Here is a 17,618-nt window from a genome sequence, read left to right on the forward strand (position 1 = left end):
GCCTTAGAGATTTAATAAGCAATCTTATAAAGAATGGTAACCGCGGTCCACTCTATTCCCAGTAAATCCACCAATCTACCATTTTATCTGGAAAGTATTGAAAGCTCCACGAAGAGAGGAAGTTTCTTTCACATAATCCATTCTTCAAACTTTATGACCTTGTTGACAGGATCCTATTTGCTCTCCAGAGTCTCGGAAGAAATCAAATAAATATCGATGACATTCGCAGGTTCAACAGAGTGAAGAACAGATCATCAGTGCAACTTTCCCCCTGTATATGGGTTCCTAAAGCTTGATCCAATTCAGCGTTGTGTTAATTAGTGCAACTCATTTTCAAAAGAGTTACTTATTGGAAGATTTCAGGAAGCTGATTGTAATTTATCAGAAACGCGTAAGTATTGGCAATATATTTGAGGATTTTGGAATCAAATAAGTTAGAGATTTGTACCATCTTCCACAGTGTGAGTCCGAGGGAGGTTAGTTAGCAGCATGTCGGAAACTGTACAGTGTATAAAAAATAGCATTTTAGAGCAGAAGAGTGTAGAAATACAGGCAGAGGGTCACCAATTTGTAAATATATTGAAGCTCCTACATGAGAATCCACAGCCAACAAGATATTTCTCTCCCATTTCCTCCTCACTGTCCTGACTTTTACTTCATCATGATTAGAAGGGCTGCATTCAAAACCCTCATCTGCAACGTCTCCTGCTGGTGGGTATAGTAGCTGGTTGGTTTTTGATAAAAAGGTGGAATATCTTTTTCACATGATTCATTGTGAATCGTAAGCAACTGCATTATATTTGCTTTTTTTTTTTGTTTAATTTAAATAGAAAAGTGGAAATTTCACTTTGACTTGAACACTTTTTTTTTTTTTTTATTATAACATTTGTTCGCTGGATAATCTGCTTTGCTTTTATTATTACATTGATTCATTTTCTACCCTGCTTGGGTGAATGTGTTAACTTAGCGAATACTAATATTAGATAACAGTTGACTGAACGGAATATGATGCTCGTGAGCTCAACATTTTCTTTGTGAATAGATACAAGGAAACAGATTTATCACTTTAAATGTTCCTTTTACCCTCGTTTTGTTAATAGCTCTTTTCTATTAGATTTTTTGTGCAATTTAATTGTGCGAAATGAAAGTAAACTAATCACTCACACTGAACTAGAGGAAAACTGTGCACGCAGGGAGAACGCGCAAACTCTTCACAGAAAGCCTCCCCAAACCAGACTCGAACCGGAGACCCTCTTACAATGTGACAAGGTTTTTTTTTTGTGATTCAGTGACATGCGATGAAGCCATAACCTGCAAAAGACTTTCCAACTCCAGGTCATTTTTTTTTTTTTTAAAAAACAACAGCTTTAATACTTTGTCTTCTGTTAAAAGCAGAATTATATAAAAACTTTTATTCTAAGTTATCTTACAGAGGATTGTGGCACTTGCTTCAGAAAACAGAAACAAATTGCTACTTGTACAATGTGAAGAAAAAGAAAAGTCCTTCCCCTGCAGTGACTGTGTCAGCATAAAGAAACTGTTTTCCTTTTCTTACTAGAAACAAAAAGTCTGTGGATAGTTCATAATAACAAACATGTGTAGCTGCTACATTAAGGCCAAACCCCCTACAGACGTGTGGAAAACCTCCTTGGTAAAGTGACGATATATTTTTGTTTCATTTAAATATAGTCTTTGAAATTAAATAAATGAAAATGAAAAGCTTGGCAACGACGCAAGCAAGTATTGCACAAACAGATCTCAAAGTACCTTTAAAAAAAAAAAAATATTAAAATTAAAAAAATAAAGAGTAGCACTAGTACACGCCCAGAAAATAAATGTATTGCTGAGGTTTTCAGAGGAAGCAGCTGCTGCTTAAAAAGGAGAAGGGATGGTGATTCTGAGTTTGTCCGGGAAAAAGTGGAGCAGAATACAGAAACGGGCTCGTGGTTTTGGACAAAATGGCAGGTAATCATCAAGACCCGTTTAGAGGTGAGAAGCTGACGGAGTGTATGCGAGATACAGTTCGATTTGACTTAAAAAAAAGAAAGAAAGAAGAAAACAAAAACCCAGACTAGACAAAACAGGACCACGGCAGCCCCGACGAATGCAGTGTTCTGTTCAGGAGCCGTGCTGCTTCGCCTCTAAAAACCTCCTCATTGGCATAGAATACACACAACATGACAAACCAGAAGAAAAAAAAAAATCTTCCACTGTTATACATAAAAGTCATTCTCTAATCAGAACATGTTTTAAAATAGCTTTGAAATAAAAAAAATAAAAAAAATCTGAAACCCTAATCAGTATATACAGTGTCCAGCTCGTCTACAGTACACAAGTTTGTCATCATTCAGGTTCTGGGGCGAGGAGCAAAAAAAAAATAAAATACAACTAAAATGCACAATTCTGTATCAGGTCAACTGATGCAATAATTTAATTAACAAAAACAACAGCCCTAATCTAAAAACCAAGACGTGGTGGGTGGAAATGGGGTTTCAAATAAACGGGATTTGGACAGAGTGATGCACAAAAAGCAACAATACCAACCAGACAAACTGGCAGCCCAAAAGAAATTAAGCTATCAAAATAAAAAAAATTACACACAAAAACAAAGTGGTTTCAGTGTGGAAATCTTTGATTATGCTCAGGAGTCCGTGTTTGGTAGCTCGTGAATCACACAGCAAGAAAAATCTTCCTTTGTCGTGAGACGTGGCGGCTGGTTTAACTTCAAAGCGTCGAGAGTGGAGTCGGGCAAGCTCGTCTTTATGTGTGGTAGAGCTTGTGTTCGTACTCGGCCGGGGAGCAGCTGTGCGGCGAGGCCGTGTCTCTGTTGATGGTGGCGGGGATGCTGCTGCGGTGGTGGTGGTTGTCGGTCAGCGTCAGGTTCAGGAGGCTGGTGCAGGTGGGCAGGTAGATGTGCTGCACGTGCTCCACCTCCGACCGACACACCGGACACAACTGGGGGGGGGGGGGGGGGCGAAAACATTCAGCGTCATGTGAGGAAAGTCAACTGGAGGTAAAGTGAACGTTACGTCACATAATAATATAGAAACCGTTTTCTCCTGACTCACATCTATTAGCTGAGCCACATTTCTTAGTGGTTAAAATGGAACAGATTTGCATGGCTGCTATAATCCCTCAAGAAAACCCAAAGACGCGCTCACACACACACACACACACACACGCACACACACACCATCTGCCTCCACAAAGATGGGCAACATTTAGCTGATTAAGTGTGGGGACAGTCAGGTCAGGAGAGTCTGAGCAAAGCTTTGGATGCTGCTTAAAGGACCATGAAAGGATGAGAGGCTGGAACTGGAGTATAATTAAAGAGCTTTCAGTGAAACTGCAAACTCATAGTAGGCAGAGGTAAAGTACCGTCATTCAATAACCAAACACACTCTGATTTCCTGGAGTTTTTAAAAGCACCCAAAAATACAAATGCTGAATTGCACCCCTGGGATTCCCTCCACTTCTGACCAGCTCATATTTCATTCTGATGGTGATTTACCAGGAATCAACATGATGTTGTTAAACTTTTTAAATTGAAAAGCCCACAGATATTTTCTCTGTGTGGAAATGTGTCTCACCTGAAGCTGACCGGCGCAGGTCTGGCAGCACACCATGTGTCCGCAGGGGCAAAACGCTGCGTCTATCTCCTCCTCGCAGCACAGCATGCACAGCAGAGCCTCCCGGAGCTTCTGCAGTCGCTCCTGCAGGGCTCGGCTCTGCTGGCAGCTGCCGCAGTCCTGCAGCTCGTCCTGCTGGATGTCCCTGCTGGGCGAGCGCGAAGGCGAGGAACGCTCCCCATTGTCCGAGCGGGACATCAGGTCCACCATGCCGGAGTTGTAGAGGGCGCGCCGGGCGTGGTCGTACACTTCCTTCGAGGTGCGGCGGATGTCGAACACGTACTTCTTGCCCAGGTTGATGTTTTCGTTGAGGAAGAGCGAGGCGAGGTGGCCCTTAAAGTCTCTGCTGTACTGCATCATCACTGCGTTGGTAACGGTGTCACATCTGGAAACGGAAATAGACATATTTAGTTCTCAGCTTGATCGAATCAGAGTAATGAAGCTTTCTATTATTCCTGCTGTGGGGATATCAGGGTTTCTTCAGTTTTTGTCTTGTCTGAATAAAGTAGTGCTGTCACATTCTCAACAGTAAGATAAGCGATGGCTTCTGAGCAAGCAAGAAGAAGACATGCCTGCAGGGGAAGAAAAAAAAAAAACCCTGCACACTCTGAGCTATAAACGTTGCTGAAACAAAAGCACAGGGCTGTCTTTTGTACCTTTGTACTATTGTGATTGAGCAAAAAAATTCTTAGCTCAGCCAAATTGTCCTCACTCGCTGCAAATGTTTTAGACTGAAAACAAATACTGGCTATAGAAGGAAAAAAGACTTTTCCACTCAAAAAAAAAAAAAAAAAAGCCTGAATGTCCAAATTTGCCAGTACTCACTCCACAAAATTAGTTTTCAACTAGTTCTAATGAACATTTGTAGTCATTTTGCACACGTCTTTCAGGCCACGAGTGAAGGACAATAAAACCTATTATTCAAGAAGTTATCAGAGAACATGAATCCCATTTCTGCCAGAATATGACTTCAGCCTCAGTGTGTGTGAGGCGGTGATCCATGTGGCCTCACCTGTAGAAGGCGTGGGTCTCCGTGATGGCCCGGTACAGCCCGCTGGCGGCGCGGTTACTGATCAGCTTGAACAGAAGCACCACGCTGTCGTTTGTGTCCTTGGTAACCGTCAGGTAGACGCTTTTCCCCGACTGAGTGGCGATCTGGATGACGGGATAGCTTACTCTAAAACGACAATGGCAGGAGTCACTCAGCTGCTGCACCAGCAATTATTAAAGACCCACATCGATCCAAGGCATACCTGTTGACTAAGCTGAAGTCCTCCTTGCAAATGGCGATTCCCTCAGGGCCGACCCCGATGGCCAGCCGTTGGCCGTTAGCATCGCGAGCCCAGTGCCACTCCACTCCGTAATGCTCCAGAGAGGAGACCAGCTGCAGGGCCTGGTACTCCACCGGGGCCGGGCTCACACCCTCCAGAGCCTTGTGCCTGGAAATGATACTGCAGGGGAAACAAGGAAGCCTGTTCAGCCGCCGTGCATGACTCAATGCTTTGTATTTAATATTGGCGTTTAATTTCCTTGATCGCCAGCTGTCACATTATGTCAGCGCTGGCTCATTGCCATGAGGCGTTATTTACTTTGACTCTTGCACCGTTACACACAGGGAGGAGACAGAACTATCAGGGGAATGAGGGGAAAGGTCAGTTCGCTTCAGTGATTACCAAAAAGGTCAGAGAGCGATCACTTGCATGGTAAAGGGCAATAAACCAAACCATTCAGGTCAGGGAGGTTCCAAACTCCTGATGGATTGGGGATTGATCTTTTTTTTGAGGGTGCAAAGTCTACCTTTCACAGGGGGGGATTTCCTGAATTCCATGTTGCCATTGGTGTGTGACAGCGTGCATGAATGAGTTAATGTGACTGATCATGTGAAGCACACGTGTGCAGATTTGTGTAAGTATGTTACCTGTTGATGGTGGCAGTGCTGGGCTCCTCTCCACACAGCTCTGAATACCAATACTGGGCTGTGTTTTGGTTGTAGTCGCCGAACTCCGCCTGTGCCAGGAGCGCGCTCAGCTCCTCCGCTTGTTCTGATCCCATTCGCAGGTGACCGTTGTGGAGGTCCTCCTTCACGTGCATGAAAAACATGTGTCTGCAGGGGGGGAAAAAGGGAATTGCATGAAGACAAAAGCAAATGCCTGTCTTAGTAGCTGTGTTCCTACACACAGAGGCCACTTTTAATCACCAACAGACTCGTGCGGCTGTTGTGGAGTGCAGACATACGGCAGAACAGGTGGAGGCTGAGAGGCTTCAATTACACGGCAAAGATGTTTGTTTATGTGGAGCCAAGGAAGAAGTAACTGAGATTTGTTCCGTTTCACTCTCACTATTTCAGTATCTTCCTCAAGTCGGACTTAAACTTTCACTGGACACTCGAAAAGCGGAAGTCGAGACCGATAATGGTTTGAACAGCAGCTTCCTCCCGTGTAAAACACACTTGCCCTTTTCACCCTCTGACTCAGGAACTATGGCGTGTCTGACCATTGTCGTCTCGACTATTTGTTTATTTCACGTCCATTTCTGCACAGCTCATTGACAAAAATGCAACAAAGTCTCAAAGACGAGCCACGTTTTGGTCTATCAAACAGCTCTGTTTTCCACGCAGTGGCTTTATGAAGTGAAAGTTGGGGAAATAGTTCAAAGATTAATCATAAGGAAAGCAATTGTTTAGGCTGAATGATAAAAATGAGGACATCAAGTTCCAATGGTTCTGCCAAGCACAATAGCTAAATTCTCAAAGAAATAAGCCAGAGCAGGGCTTTCCATTGTTTTGACCAGAAGATGTGAGGAATTCTTTCCTTCTAGCAGCAGGAGACAAGATGTCAACAAGAGTAACACCCTAACCGACTCAATCTGACATCATGCACAACGCTGAACTCTAGTAACCTGAACAGATCCTTCCATAGGATGACCTATGGCCCACTAACCTTAAGGAGATTGTGTGCCAGGCTGCTTGGAGTCAGCTGGTTCTGTAGCTGCAAACCAGCCGAGCAGCTTCTTACTGGTCAGAGTTGCTTGTGTCTTGACTTGTTTTCCTCATATTTTGCTCCCCACATAGTTGTCTCTACATTAAAAACAAGAAATTGTCACTCCTCTCACAGTTTAACCTCCTGGATATCATGTGCAGTCTGAACGCAAACTATGCCTGTATAAGCTTGTTACTTCCACTGGATAAAGTCTCCCTTGAGCTAGAGTTTTCCTCGGAGCATGTTACTGGAGACATTTTTATTTCTGCAAATTAGGCCACATTGAGGGTGTTTGGTAGGGTGTTTAGGGGCATATTGTGTGGAGAACGGGAGCTCCAATTGCCCCAGTTTAGACTGTTGATTTATAATTTGACTTACAGTCTCTGTTATTTAATTCTCCTTGTGACAACATGAGGCACCAAAATCAACTGAAGGTGACATTTCCTTTGTCCTTTAAAGAGATTACAAAGCTGACTTCTGGCAGAGCAGGTTACACTCGGAGAAGGGTATGCACCTCAACACACGTGTCCTGTTGCAGCTTCAAAACACCGACACACCTTATCACATTCACAGTGCTTCCAAACAGTAGAAGCAGCTGCGAGGCACACAAACAAAGTCGGTCTACACCGCCCCTGATAAAGCCAGACTACAACAACGAAACCCCATAGCCGACTAGCCTCAGGCATAACAAACAGTGCTTTGATATGGTGTTAAACATCCCATTCCCCCAAACAGACACAGCTCTCTATTGTGTCAGCCCCAGCAGGCGTCATGTGATGGAGCGCTGCTAGTTAGCTACCTGCCTGACGCAAACAATGGGGCTGATTTGACTGGGAGTTTACTACAGGTTGCTGGCGAAAGGTTACTACAGGGCGAGCCGCAGAGGTTACTCTAGTTCAGGCACGGTTTGCCGAGAGGTTATTATCGGTCGCCGTGCCACAAAGAATGGCATCATCTTCCTACAGCTCAAGTCTGGGCCGGAGGCAGCAAAACTGTAAGAAACGCGAGGAGGGATAATGACGTGATATCAATGGCAATGCCATCTGTGGTATGGACTGGTGGCTCCCATGTTGCTGACTAAGAGTGTGGTGGATGCCAATATGAGTGTAAACAAGTCTCCGAGCATTGCTGAGCCAATGACAAAAGTTACATTTAAATAGACATCCAACATGAGCTGTAGTTTAACTTCACCCGCAATAAGCCACGAGGAGGTCGTTAATCAAACACCACTAAAGTATGACAAACATTGATAACACAAAGTTAATTTTCTACTTGTGCCCATGTGAAGCAACCCTGCCCTAAATACCAGCAGCTATGTAAACTCTTCATGATGCCCACAAGGACAAATGTCATGAAGGAGATGACCAGAAACTGATTGCTCAACAACTTTGGTCACGTTTGTTGCAGCCAATTGCCAAACCAACAAGCATCTGACATTACTTGCTTGACCCCTACAGAGGAAGACAGCTGCACCAGGATCAGCCTGCTTAAGCCAGGCAGTGCTCACTCAGCGTCTGTCAGGGCCCATCCTTCAGCCAAGAGACAGGTGAAACAAGAGTTTCTGATGCCATCGAGTCCACCAACAAAGTTTGAAGCCTTTTTGTTGACATTATCTAGAATAAAAAAAAAAGAAAAGAACGTTTTTTCCCTGCATGTGAAAATATCCCATTAAGGAAAAAACTCTTAAGAAATACATGTCCACCATTTTTTTCCCCAACCTATTGAGATTCCACGCACGACGACAAAGACACAAGAGACACCCGAACGGACAAATGGCCACCCATTGAGCTTCCCAGCAAATGATAAAAAGATCTGAGTCACCACAACTCCATTGAGAGCTCCAAGGCCGGACAGAATCACGGGACCTAAAGTTGTCTCGGGCTGCGTACTCTGGACACCACGTAGCATCACACAGTCGGGAGGAAGTGACTCAGCTGCTCAATCCATCCTCTGTACGTCCCTGTTCTTTCAGTTACCATGCCAAACACATCTTACAGTAAAGAATCAGTAGCACGTGTGTTGCTGGAAAGCAAACTGGTGCGCAGGGAGCTGACCCACACCGGCACACAGACTGAATGCCAGGAAGTCTGTGCCGAGACCAAAGTCTTCTGGCCTACTCGTACTTTATTAAACAGTGCTTTGTCCTTTGTAGACACAACACATAATCAAAGTCTTTAAAGGCGTATTTGTTTGCAGCCATAACACTCCAGTGAATCCCCGCAGCGTACAGGTGAAATAAAAGCTATTCACAACAGTGGTTGAGGAAAAAAGCAGAGGTCATTTGTGGGGAGCTGCGGGAATATTTCAGCACTTGATTGCCTTGCTGGAATAATTCAATTAAAGCAGCCCTGAACCTGTCAGAAAGATTTTTGGAAAATGGGCCAATGGCTGCAAAGCTGCGCTGTGGGAATGAAGATGAAATAATTCAAGCTTTTCTTCTGTTCAGCTCTTGAACGATTCCAAATTAGCTGAATAAAATAAGCCCAAAGTGCAGTATTTCTGAGATTCGTTTCTAACTACTCAGACGAAGCTTCACATCTGTGCAAATTGAATGTGTACAGAAAAGAGAACTCATTACAAAGTCAAGCAAATTCTCTCCAGCTTGTTCCGCCCCTCCATAAAACCATTGTCTCATGCTACAGTTTTCTGCTCCAACCCAGAGCGATGCACGGTGCCAGACGGTTCTCTACAGAGAAGAACAAAACGTCCCCGCAAACTGAAACCCAACACCTCTGCCTGGAGACCGCGCCTCATCCAGCCAATCAACGGCAGAGTTTCAGATCTCATCGGTTGGACTCTCCATGTGGTTTGTAAGCTAGTCAAATGACACACTGCCAGAGGCTATGCGCTGGGAGGTTACTCGCGGCCAATGAACTATAGTAAACTTTGCTCAGCGGTTTTCTTTTTTCTTTATATGTAGCGTATCGAAAAAGTTACAAAGTGATGGGTCCAAGCAGTAAAAGTCACCCATGTGCTGAAAGAAACAAAGAGGCCATTTGTGTGCTAAATTCCTCGGGTTGAAGGCTGGTGCTCTGTACTGGATGGTGAGGCGGCGATTACAGCCCGGCATCAATCCTGGGTTGAGGAGGACAAACAAATATAACAAATCCCTCATTCCTTGACAAAGGCTGATATCACATCCTACACCAAGACAAGCCAGAGATCAGCTATGCAAGCGGACAATAAACAAAGAGAATGAGAAACTGAGACGGAAACTAACAAGTGAATAATTGCCGGCTATGGAGCATGCTGATAAAAACTTGGCTGTGTTTTTGAACACTCGAGCAGCCACAGGCATCTTGAGTGATCTCTGGCTTGATCCAATGAAGCTGAAAATTATAACTCATGTGTGACCAGAATAAATCATCTCAAATTGTTTTGTGGAACAGTCAGTTGAGGAGGCAGGGTGCAAAATGAGTCAGATTATCCTCTTTGCAGAGAGCCAATACAGCAATAAACAAAACTGAAGAACTATGAGTGCAATCCGGTTAAATCTGTTCTCCAAGCATTTCTGATAAATGACGAGTTGACCCACATTGTATATCAATCAATCACAACAGACTCCTTACATAATTTTGGTCTGCAATTTTAACAAAGCCTTGTTTCATAATAGAAACAACTACTTAGCCCAAATCTGACTCGTTTAATCCTTCGACAAAACAGACTTTCATCACTCTCTTCAGGTGCTGGTTTTCGTCAAATATTTACTTGGTCACAGTGACCCTGCGGATCCTCTTTCTGCACGAGAACTGATTCCTTGTAATCATTCAAAAGCGTTAAGTTTAAAATCTGTTAACCTAGGATTTTAGATTTGAGTCAGTCAGGCTTAAGCACTCAAATAAATAAAATGTCCTGTGCTAATAGCTGTACCCCGTGAGGGTATCCAGTATTTGTCTGATCAGAATGTTAAATACGAGGGCTAATGAAGGGAAAACATTCATATATTTAAACCAGTGACACCCCCGAGCAAGTCGTGTTTAATGATGCACATAACACAGGCTGGTCTGGAGGCCCTTCAAACAAAAAAACATGTTATTCCTCTGCCAAAGCAGTAAAAACCCCAACTAACACTTGCTATATCAACATAAGTAACTTAGTAACACAGAACAAGCTAGGAAATGATTGAAGAACCCATTAAGAGCAAAGCAACTCAAACAGGGTTGAAGAGCTCTGCTTTAGTTCTTGCTGAGGAGGAATCACTTAAAGCAGTTTTCTGCCAAAAAAACAGAAGCTGAGAGAGCAGAAGGCCACCCTGCAAACCAATTTCATGCATTTGCAAAAAGTGTCTCAAGTGAGCCGCTGAAAAGAGGCTGGGTTTATTAAAAAAAAAGTCTGGACGAGAAGGACAAATAGAAGATTTCAAAGCAATTGAATTGGAAACGGCTGCTGCACATGCAAGCTGAACCAACTCTGTGCAGATAAAAACGATAGAAAAAAAAACTTGCCACAGTTTTTATGACTTATCATATGACCAATTCCAAAAAAAGAGTCACATTGTTAATTTTTATTGGACTACATTTGTTCGGTTTGTTGTTTTTATTACAGAGCTGTATTACCTACTTTCTGGGTGAAAACTGTGATTATGTCTTTTAATCTGACCATCTCCAGCAAACAGAAGACAGAGAATTAACCAAACGTCTCAAAATAGTCAGCTGCATGTGAGCATGAACGTTTAACTGACCTAGAGGGCTTTTACGGCACGGCAGAGCACATAGCAGCTTATATAAGCAGCTCTGTGCGGGTTCAGCGGGTTATGTAATAAGGCATATAAGAAGGGCGTAGCGAGAGAGGGGCTAGCCCCTCAGCTCATCTGAAAACTGCAATACTATGCAAGCCCTGACATTGTCCATACTCTACTGAGAATATTTACACAACCTCGCACGTACCTGCCATTTATGAAGCTTCTGCTCGTGAAGAAAACATGTGGAACAAGACAAACGCTATAAATCCCCCAAAAGGGCCTGTAGATTGTGAACAATAAATGTACAGTTTTGCATTGTATTTGCAGTAGAAGCTACTTTTGTGTTGGTTGTGGTAACGAGGTCAAAGTTGGCAGCTCAAGAAATTATAAGAAAAGTCCTCAAATCCGTCATGGACTCAAAACATTGGACACAAAGTGAAGGTGGAAATTTTAATTTGCAAGTTCAGAAATGTCTCCGCTGTGCTGTCAACATCAAACCCTGCACTCGACCCGTGCCAGTGTTTTTACCCCCCACCACTTAAATAATATCACACGCAACCAGATGGATGGCATGAAAGCTCCACCAAATTAAACACGTAACCTGACAGCATGTTGGTGAGTGCCATGCGTCGGTATTTATTAGCAGAAACCCCACGTGCCCCTGGCTGCCACCTCACATCTTTATCTCACCCCTTTGTGCGACCCCACCCCCACCCGACGCCAGCCATCTGCTGATAACCCCTGCTAATTTAGTGGAGGTCAGAGCGCAGGCAGCCAAGTGTCCTCCACGCTCACTCTCCCCCACTTTCCTTTCACTTTCCTCTTCAAAAGGTTGCCAAATATGGGCCAGAGTACGGGGGAGAGGAGGGGGAGGGTGGCTGAGAGACAGAGAGAGGAAGTGTGAGCAGGCATGGTTTACATCCAACAGTGACACCAAAGAGCGACGTTGATGTCACCGTGTTTGATAAAGTCGGCTGAGGAAATTGCTGAAAGTGGTAGCGGGGAGGTGAAACAGAGAGCAACTACTGGGCTGCCAGAGAAATCCCCAACCAAAGCAGACATGTTAGAGGTCAACAAACAGCTCTGATGGCACGCCACATGTGTGTGAGGAAGGGCGAGAGCGGCATGGTGAATCTTAGGACAGCCAACAGGTTTCCACTCAAGTTTGCCCCACATCCACGGTGCGAGCCCCGCGATATCAAACAACTCGTGACACCCCCTGAGGCGAATGGAACAGCCACGGTATCAATCTAGATACTGTGTAAAACAAGTTTTTTTTGGACTGGCTCTGAGAGCTGCAAATGCACTTTCTATTTTTAACTTCAAATGGAATTGGCTGAGGGGAATACGGAGTCAGGATATAGCTTTGCCAGGGCTTGTAACTTTGTTCTGACTATGTGAATTGTTAGAATTAATCAGGCTGAGGGGACATGTGGCTCTGATATGTTGTTTTGATGTTAAAGTTATTGTGGTTTTTCTTTCCTGCTTCAAAAATCGAATAATATTCTGAATTAATGTGATTAAAGATGAAAAAATTTGACATAAAATTGATCACAAGCACGATTAAAAAAAAAAAAACTATCTCTCCCATCTAACCCAGCTCACAATGACAGCTTCATCCTGTGGAAAAGAAAAACACCCTGCACTGACTTGTTTCCAAACAGCATCTGCAAAAATGTCTGACGGAGGGCTTTTGTTCCAACTGAAATGGCCACAAACAATTGAAACAAAAAGTTATTTGGAGCTGAATGGGAGCAGTGACGAGAGGTCCTGGCTGTCACACAGGGGGTCCCTGGGGGCAGGCTCGGAGAAACACAAGTCCCAGAGCTGCTGGATCACATTTCCTGCCTGGTGCTCCACCAAAGTGACCTACAGTAACCCCGGAAGGGCTCTGGGAAGAGGTTACTACAGGGCATCTTGCCTTGCATTGAAACAAAGTGATCAGATTAAGGTTGCTATGGCTCATTTATGAAAGCTTTGTTGTTGTTGTTTTTTTCCTCCACCCACCACCTTGCTGCAATCACATAGAGTTATCAACAAAAAAATTTTTTTATTAAAGTTGAATAATAACATTAGATAGGTGACTTGCTAATTGGCAGGTTCCAGGCAGAGAGGAAAATTAGGTTTGGTTACAATCAAATGTCATCACTGGTAGTGTCTGTGCAGCACGCGAGCGGGCAAACACACCTCGTCTGTTCCTGCAGAATGAGATGAGGCTCCACAAAGAACTTGACCCGCAGCCGCAGCCGACAGGGCGCCACATTGTCCATCTGCTGGCAGATTCGATTCCTCAGATTCAGCCAGAGGTTTTCGCCTTTGCTGCCTGTGAACTGCAGCCCGAAGTAGTCCACCTCTATCACGCCCAACTTTCTGCAAACCTGGAGAGGGGGAGAGAGAGAGACAGAGAGAGAGAGAGAAAAGCAGAAGAGGTCAGTTTAAAGTGACTGTGATCCACCAGACAGTGCAAGAAGTGAAGAGCCATCAAACATGTGCAGTGACAGGAGGTGAGGTCTTTTAATAGGCAAGTGACAAAAAATAAATAAAAAAATCATCCCTGCAGGAATCAGTCGACTCTAATGAAAGATTCAAAGAAAAGAGCTTTTATCACACCGTTCATTCAGATGCCAGCTACTCCACTGATGCGTGCGTGCACACACTTAATATTCTAATGCTCACGATAGCTTGGCTGTGAACTTGGAGGCTCTCTCGGGGTAAAGGGGCTCGTGCACCCTACAATCCCACGCCCCTTCAGCGGCCATGGGGCTATTACATAACTTCATCTGAGAGAAAACCCATTCATACAGACCATGCATGCAAACCACATTGAGGTTTTCCACTTTTAATAATAAATGAGGCAGAGGATGGGGTTTTTTTTTTTTCCGGGGGGGGTGTAAACAATGAAAACTTAAACCGCAGTGAAGTTTCACTGTGAGTGGAGGAGGGCTGCTTTCAAAGGAAGAAGAGTGAACTGGAGTAACCTTGTTGGAGCGCTCAAAGCCATGCAGGTAGATGATCAGGGGAAACTATCTACCAGTGTAGAAAATAAACTTTTGAGTGCAGATCAAAACCGATTCAAACCCGTGGTTTTAGGTTTAATGTGTCCGTCAAAATGTACTTCTTTTTTTTTTCCTGTAAACTTTTTTCTTTCTTTCCGGCGCGCAGAACATTTTGTTTCCTCGGTCCTAAACGTGCAGCACAGAAGTACACGTTTTTACCTTGTTGTTGTTGCACACAAAGGAAGCTTCACCTGTCAGTGATGCACAAATGCTATAAATACTTTTCTCATCGTACCGAGTTCGGATCACTTTGTGTATCGCACGAGTCATAAACGAAAACTAGATTAACTGTAGTTAAAAATGAAAAGAAAAAAAAGCTTTGTTTCTTGAAACGATCGCAGCAGTTTGTGTGATCAGGGCAGTGTTTTTGTGCCATCGTCACATAAAAACGTGTCTTTTTAACCCACCTTATTGAGACAATCTTCACCGTTCGCCTTCGCATCAACTTCCACTTCCATCACAACCGAGTCCGGACGCGTAACGTGGCAGAGCATTTTGGCCGTGTCTTCAATAAAATCTTTGGTGTGTCACGCTTCCAGAAAAACAACAAAAACTATTCTCCAGCCTTTCTCAGAAACCCTTCACGTCAACCCTTCATCACTTTCTCAGCCCTTTCAGTCGGTGTGGCGAATCTGTGGCCACCAGCTGGAGGGTATATCAATGAAACGCCGTGCGCCGCACCGCCTACTTTTAGCTGTCCAACTGGATGTGCGTTAATACGACCCCCCCTGCAGAGTTTTCACCAATCACAAGTCTGCTTATATCCGCACACTGCACTGGCTCGAGCTCTCCTCCCGTGCAGGGAAGTGTGAGGCAGTGCGCTCTCCGCGCTGCGCCCTCGTCCGGCCGGAGCGCCTGTTGCGCACGTAAAAGGTTTTCACACTCACCTGTTCCTGATGCATTAGACATTTCAGCCCACTCCAGCACATCTCGAGGTACGTTTAATGGCTCGAATAAGGTCTTCCCTCTCACTTTGACGTGAATAATGTATAGGAACACAGCACAGAAATAGCTGGAAGTTTCTCCTCGGTGCGCTGCTGTATGAAGCCAACATGCATTTTTCATAATGTCACCTTCTTTGTTTGTAATCACCTTTGAAAGGCTGCACTCGGACCAGCTTGATTTATGTTTAGGGAATGATCTGTGGCAGTGTAAACTTTGAAATCATCTTTTAAGAGAGACACTTCTACAATAAACTGAAAGTATTGTCGAAGAACATTTCTTTTAAAAAGTCAGTACAAACATGCCACATTACATCCCTATTGTGCAATCAAATATTTGGCCTAGGGGTGTAGAAATCACACATATATCATCATTATGTTGCAAACTGGTTTCCACAAGAGGACACATAGTTGAGGGGTCAAATACAGTGGTAAAATAGTGCCACAATAAACTATAAGTTTAAGCTGTAAAGTTTTTCTCTGTTGTTGCATTAATATGTCTGTATTTTCACAAAACCTAAAAGTTACTACAGAAAATTACTACAATTTCAACATAAAGTCAATTTTAATACCTTCTGGTGCAACGTACAGTAAAATGACCACAGAAACTATAGCTGTTGCATTAAGCACGCTTTAACAAACTGACAGCGTGACTTTCAGGCTAATGCAATAAGGTAACTATCTTTCATGCCAGCGTTAATGATATCTCGGCCGAGGTCTCATTTTTGTGTTGAAATGTGTTAAAAAGTCTATGTTTTCTTAGAAATTTGTACAATTCGCTTAGTGGTTTGGCGGGCCAGATTGGAGCCTCTTGTGGGTCAGTTTTGGTCCACGGGCCTTATGTTTGCCACTCCCGTCGTAGACGATGAAATGGTGAGTAGTGGTTAGAGGACATGGGTTTGAACTTTTCTGTGTGGTGATCGCATCTTCTCTCTCTGCATGGGTTTCATCTGGGCAGTCTGGTTTTCTCCTAAAGGCCATGTGCATGTGAGATTGCTCGGTGACCTTAAAATCACCCTTGGGTGTGGGTGTGTGATTATCTGCCTCTCTATGTTTATCCTGTGATAGATTGTTGACCTGTCCAGGGTGGATGTACCCTGCTTTCGCATATGTTCAGCTGGGACTGTGAGCAGACACCCTAACCAACAGTATTGAAGATAGATGAACACATATAGCGTATGTGTAAAACATACTGTCAGTTGCAGTAATTTTATGTGGAGTGCTGATGACATTTAATTTCATAGACAAATGTAACGATCAGGTTCATTAACTGGCTTTAACAGGAACAGTAACACCTAACCCAATATTTCAAATATTTTTTTCTATAATGCAGTATTTCCTTAAATCTACCATTGTTTAGGAGAAACCATGAAGAGAAGCACAAGTTAATAAATATATTTCCTGGCTGAATGGAAGTTTAAAATCTGAGATCAAAGTGCAGAAATATAATACAAAGTGCAGTGATGAGAGTTCGGTGGAGTGTCAAAATGTTTCTCTCATTTACACTCCTTTGGCACCGTGAAATACAATAATATCCTGCCAAGGAGTTTCTTTTCTGCCTTGGTAGTTTAAGCATTTTTTTTGAGTGACCTCCTCACTGACTGTGACATTGAATAATTCAATATTTATCCTGCCTTATCACTTTGACAACACCTACCCAAATTATGATATATTATTCAGCAACCGTGCGATTTTCCATACGGGAGGGGAACGGAGTCCAGAAGACACTGCATGAAACTGTAGCCACACTCTTTTACTTACACCAGGGAGGCATGGTCCACAGCCAAACCCTGTTTTTGTCTGCCAGGGGACATTTTAGAGTGGAGGCAGAGTGTTCCTCCATATTTTTGCTCTTTCCCACTGCTGCGTTCTTGATGTAGCATCAGTGAGTCACATACAGCAGGAGGAAATCCCGAGAGAGCCCCTAAAACCTTCAGTTTTCTAGTTTTTGTGTTGAAAGTTTACCCTGAATGCTCAATATTGTAAGATTCAGGTTTACATACACAGCCACAGTGAATGCATCGGAACGTGGTTTACATCCTGTATTGCTTTCCCCTTTTCTATCAGAATGTAAAATCGTACCGTTTTTTTGAGGCAAGATTTATATCATCAAATGCACGTAGCAATTTCTCTGCTCCAAAAGGGACTGAACAGATTTTATCAGCTGTAGCATGTGGGTGTCTTTCTGTGTGTGATAAGGTCAGCCAGTCTCCATTTGGCTCGCGTTACTGTCCTTTTGCCCCGAGGTGATGTAAGAAAGTGCACCATGAATGAGCATACAGACGAGAAGTCTTTGCAGCCACTACAGCCATGAGCAAGATAGCAATAGTGAC

General features: G+C 43.7%; 1 protein-coding gene across 1 annotated transcript; it reads right to left on the reverse strand.

Moving 5' to 3' along the window:
• Window positions 1–1,353: 1,353 nt before the first annotated feature.
• On the reverse strand, window positions 1,354–15,056 carry mylipa (myosin regulatory light chain interacting protein a). Its single transcript, XM_080484545.1, has 7 exons — window positions 14,752–15,056; window positions 13,476–13,666; window positions 5,548–5,733; window positions 4,883–5,080; window positions 4,642–4,806; window positions 3,591–4,014; window positions 1,354–2,955 (listed from the first exon to the last, which is right to left on the reverse strand). The coding sequence occupies exons 1-7, from the start codon at window positions 14,836–14,838 to the stop codon at window positions 2,761–2,763; spliced, it is 1,446 nt and encodes a 481-aa protein (XP_080340671.1). The 5' UTR covers window positions 14,839–15,056; the 3' UTR covers window positions 1,354–2,760.
• Window positions 15,057–17,618: the final 2,562 nt, after the last annotated feature.

This window comes from Lipophrys pholis, assembly GCF_963383615.2.
Source record: "Lipophrys pholis genome assembly, chromosome: 17".
In the NCBI taxonomy this organism is placed as follows: Eukaryota; Metazoa; Chordata; class Actinopteri; order Blenniiformes; family Blenniidae; genus Lipophrys; species Lipophrys pholis.

What these genes read in the sequence shown, in the direction of transcription:
- mylipa (XM_080484545.1), bottom strand. Translation starts at nt 14,838, where the DNA reads ATGCTCTGCCACGTTACGCGTCCGGACTCGGTTGTGATGGAAGTGGAA. An exon ending in ATTCTGCAGGAACAGACGAG is followed by an intron (nt 5,734 to 13,475) that starts GTGTGTTTGCCC and finishes CCCCCCCTGCAG; the next exon opens with ACACATGTTTTTCATGCACG. An exon ending in GAGACCCACGCCTTCTACAG is followed by an intron (nt 4,015 to 4,641) that starts GTGAGGCCACAT and finishes TTCCGTTTCCAG; the next exon opens with ATGTGACACCGTTACCAACG.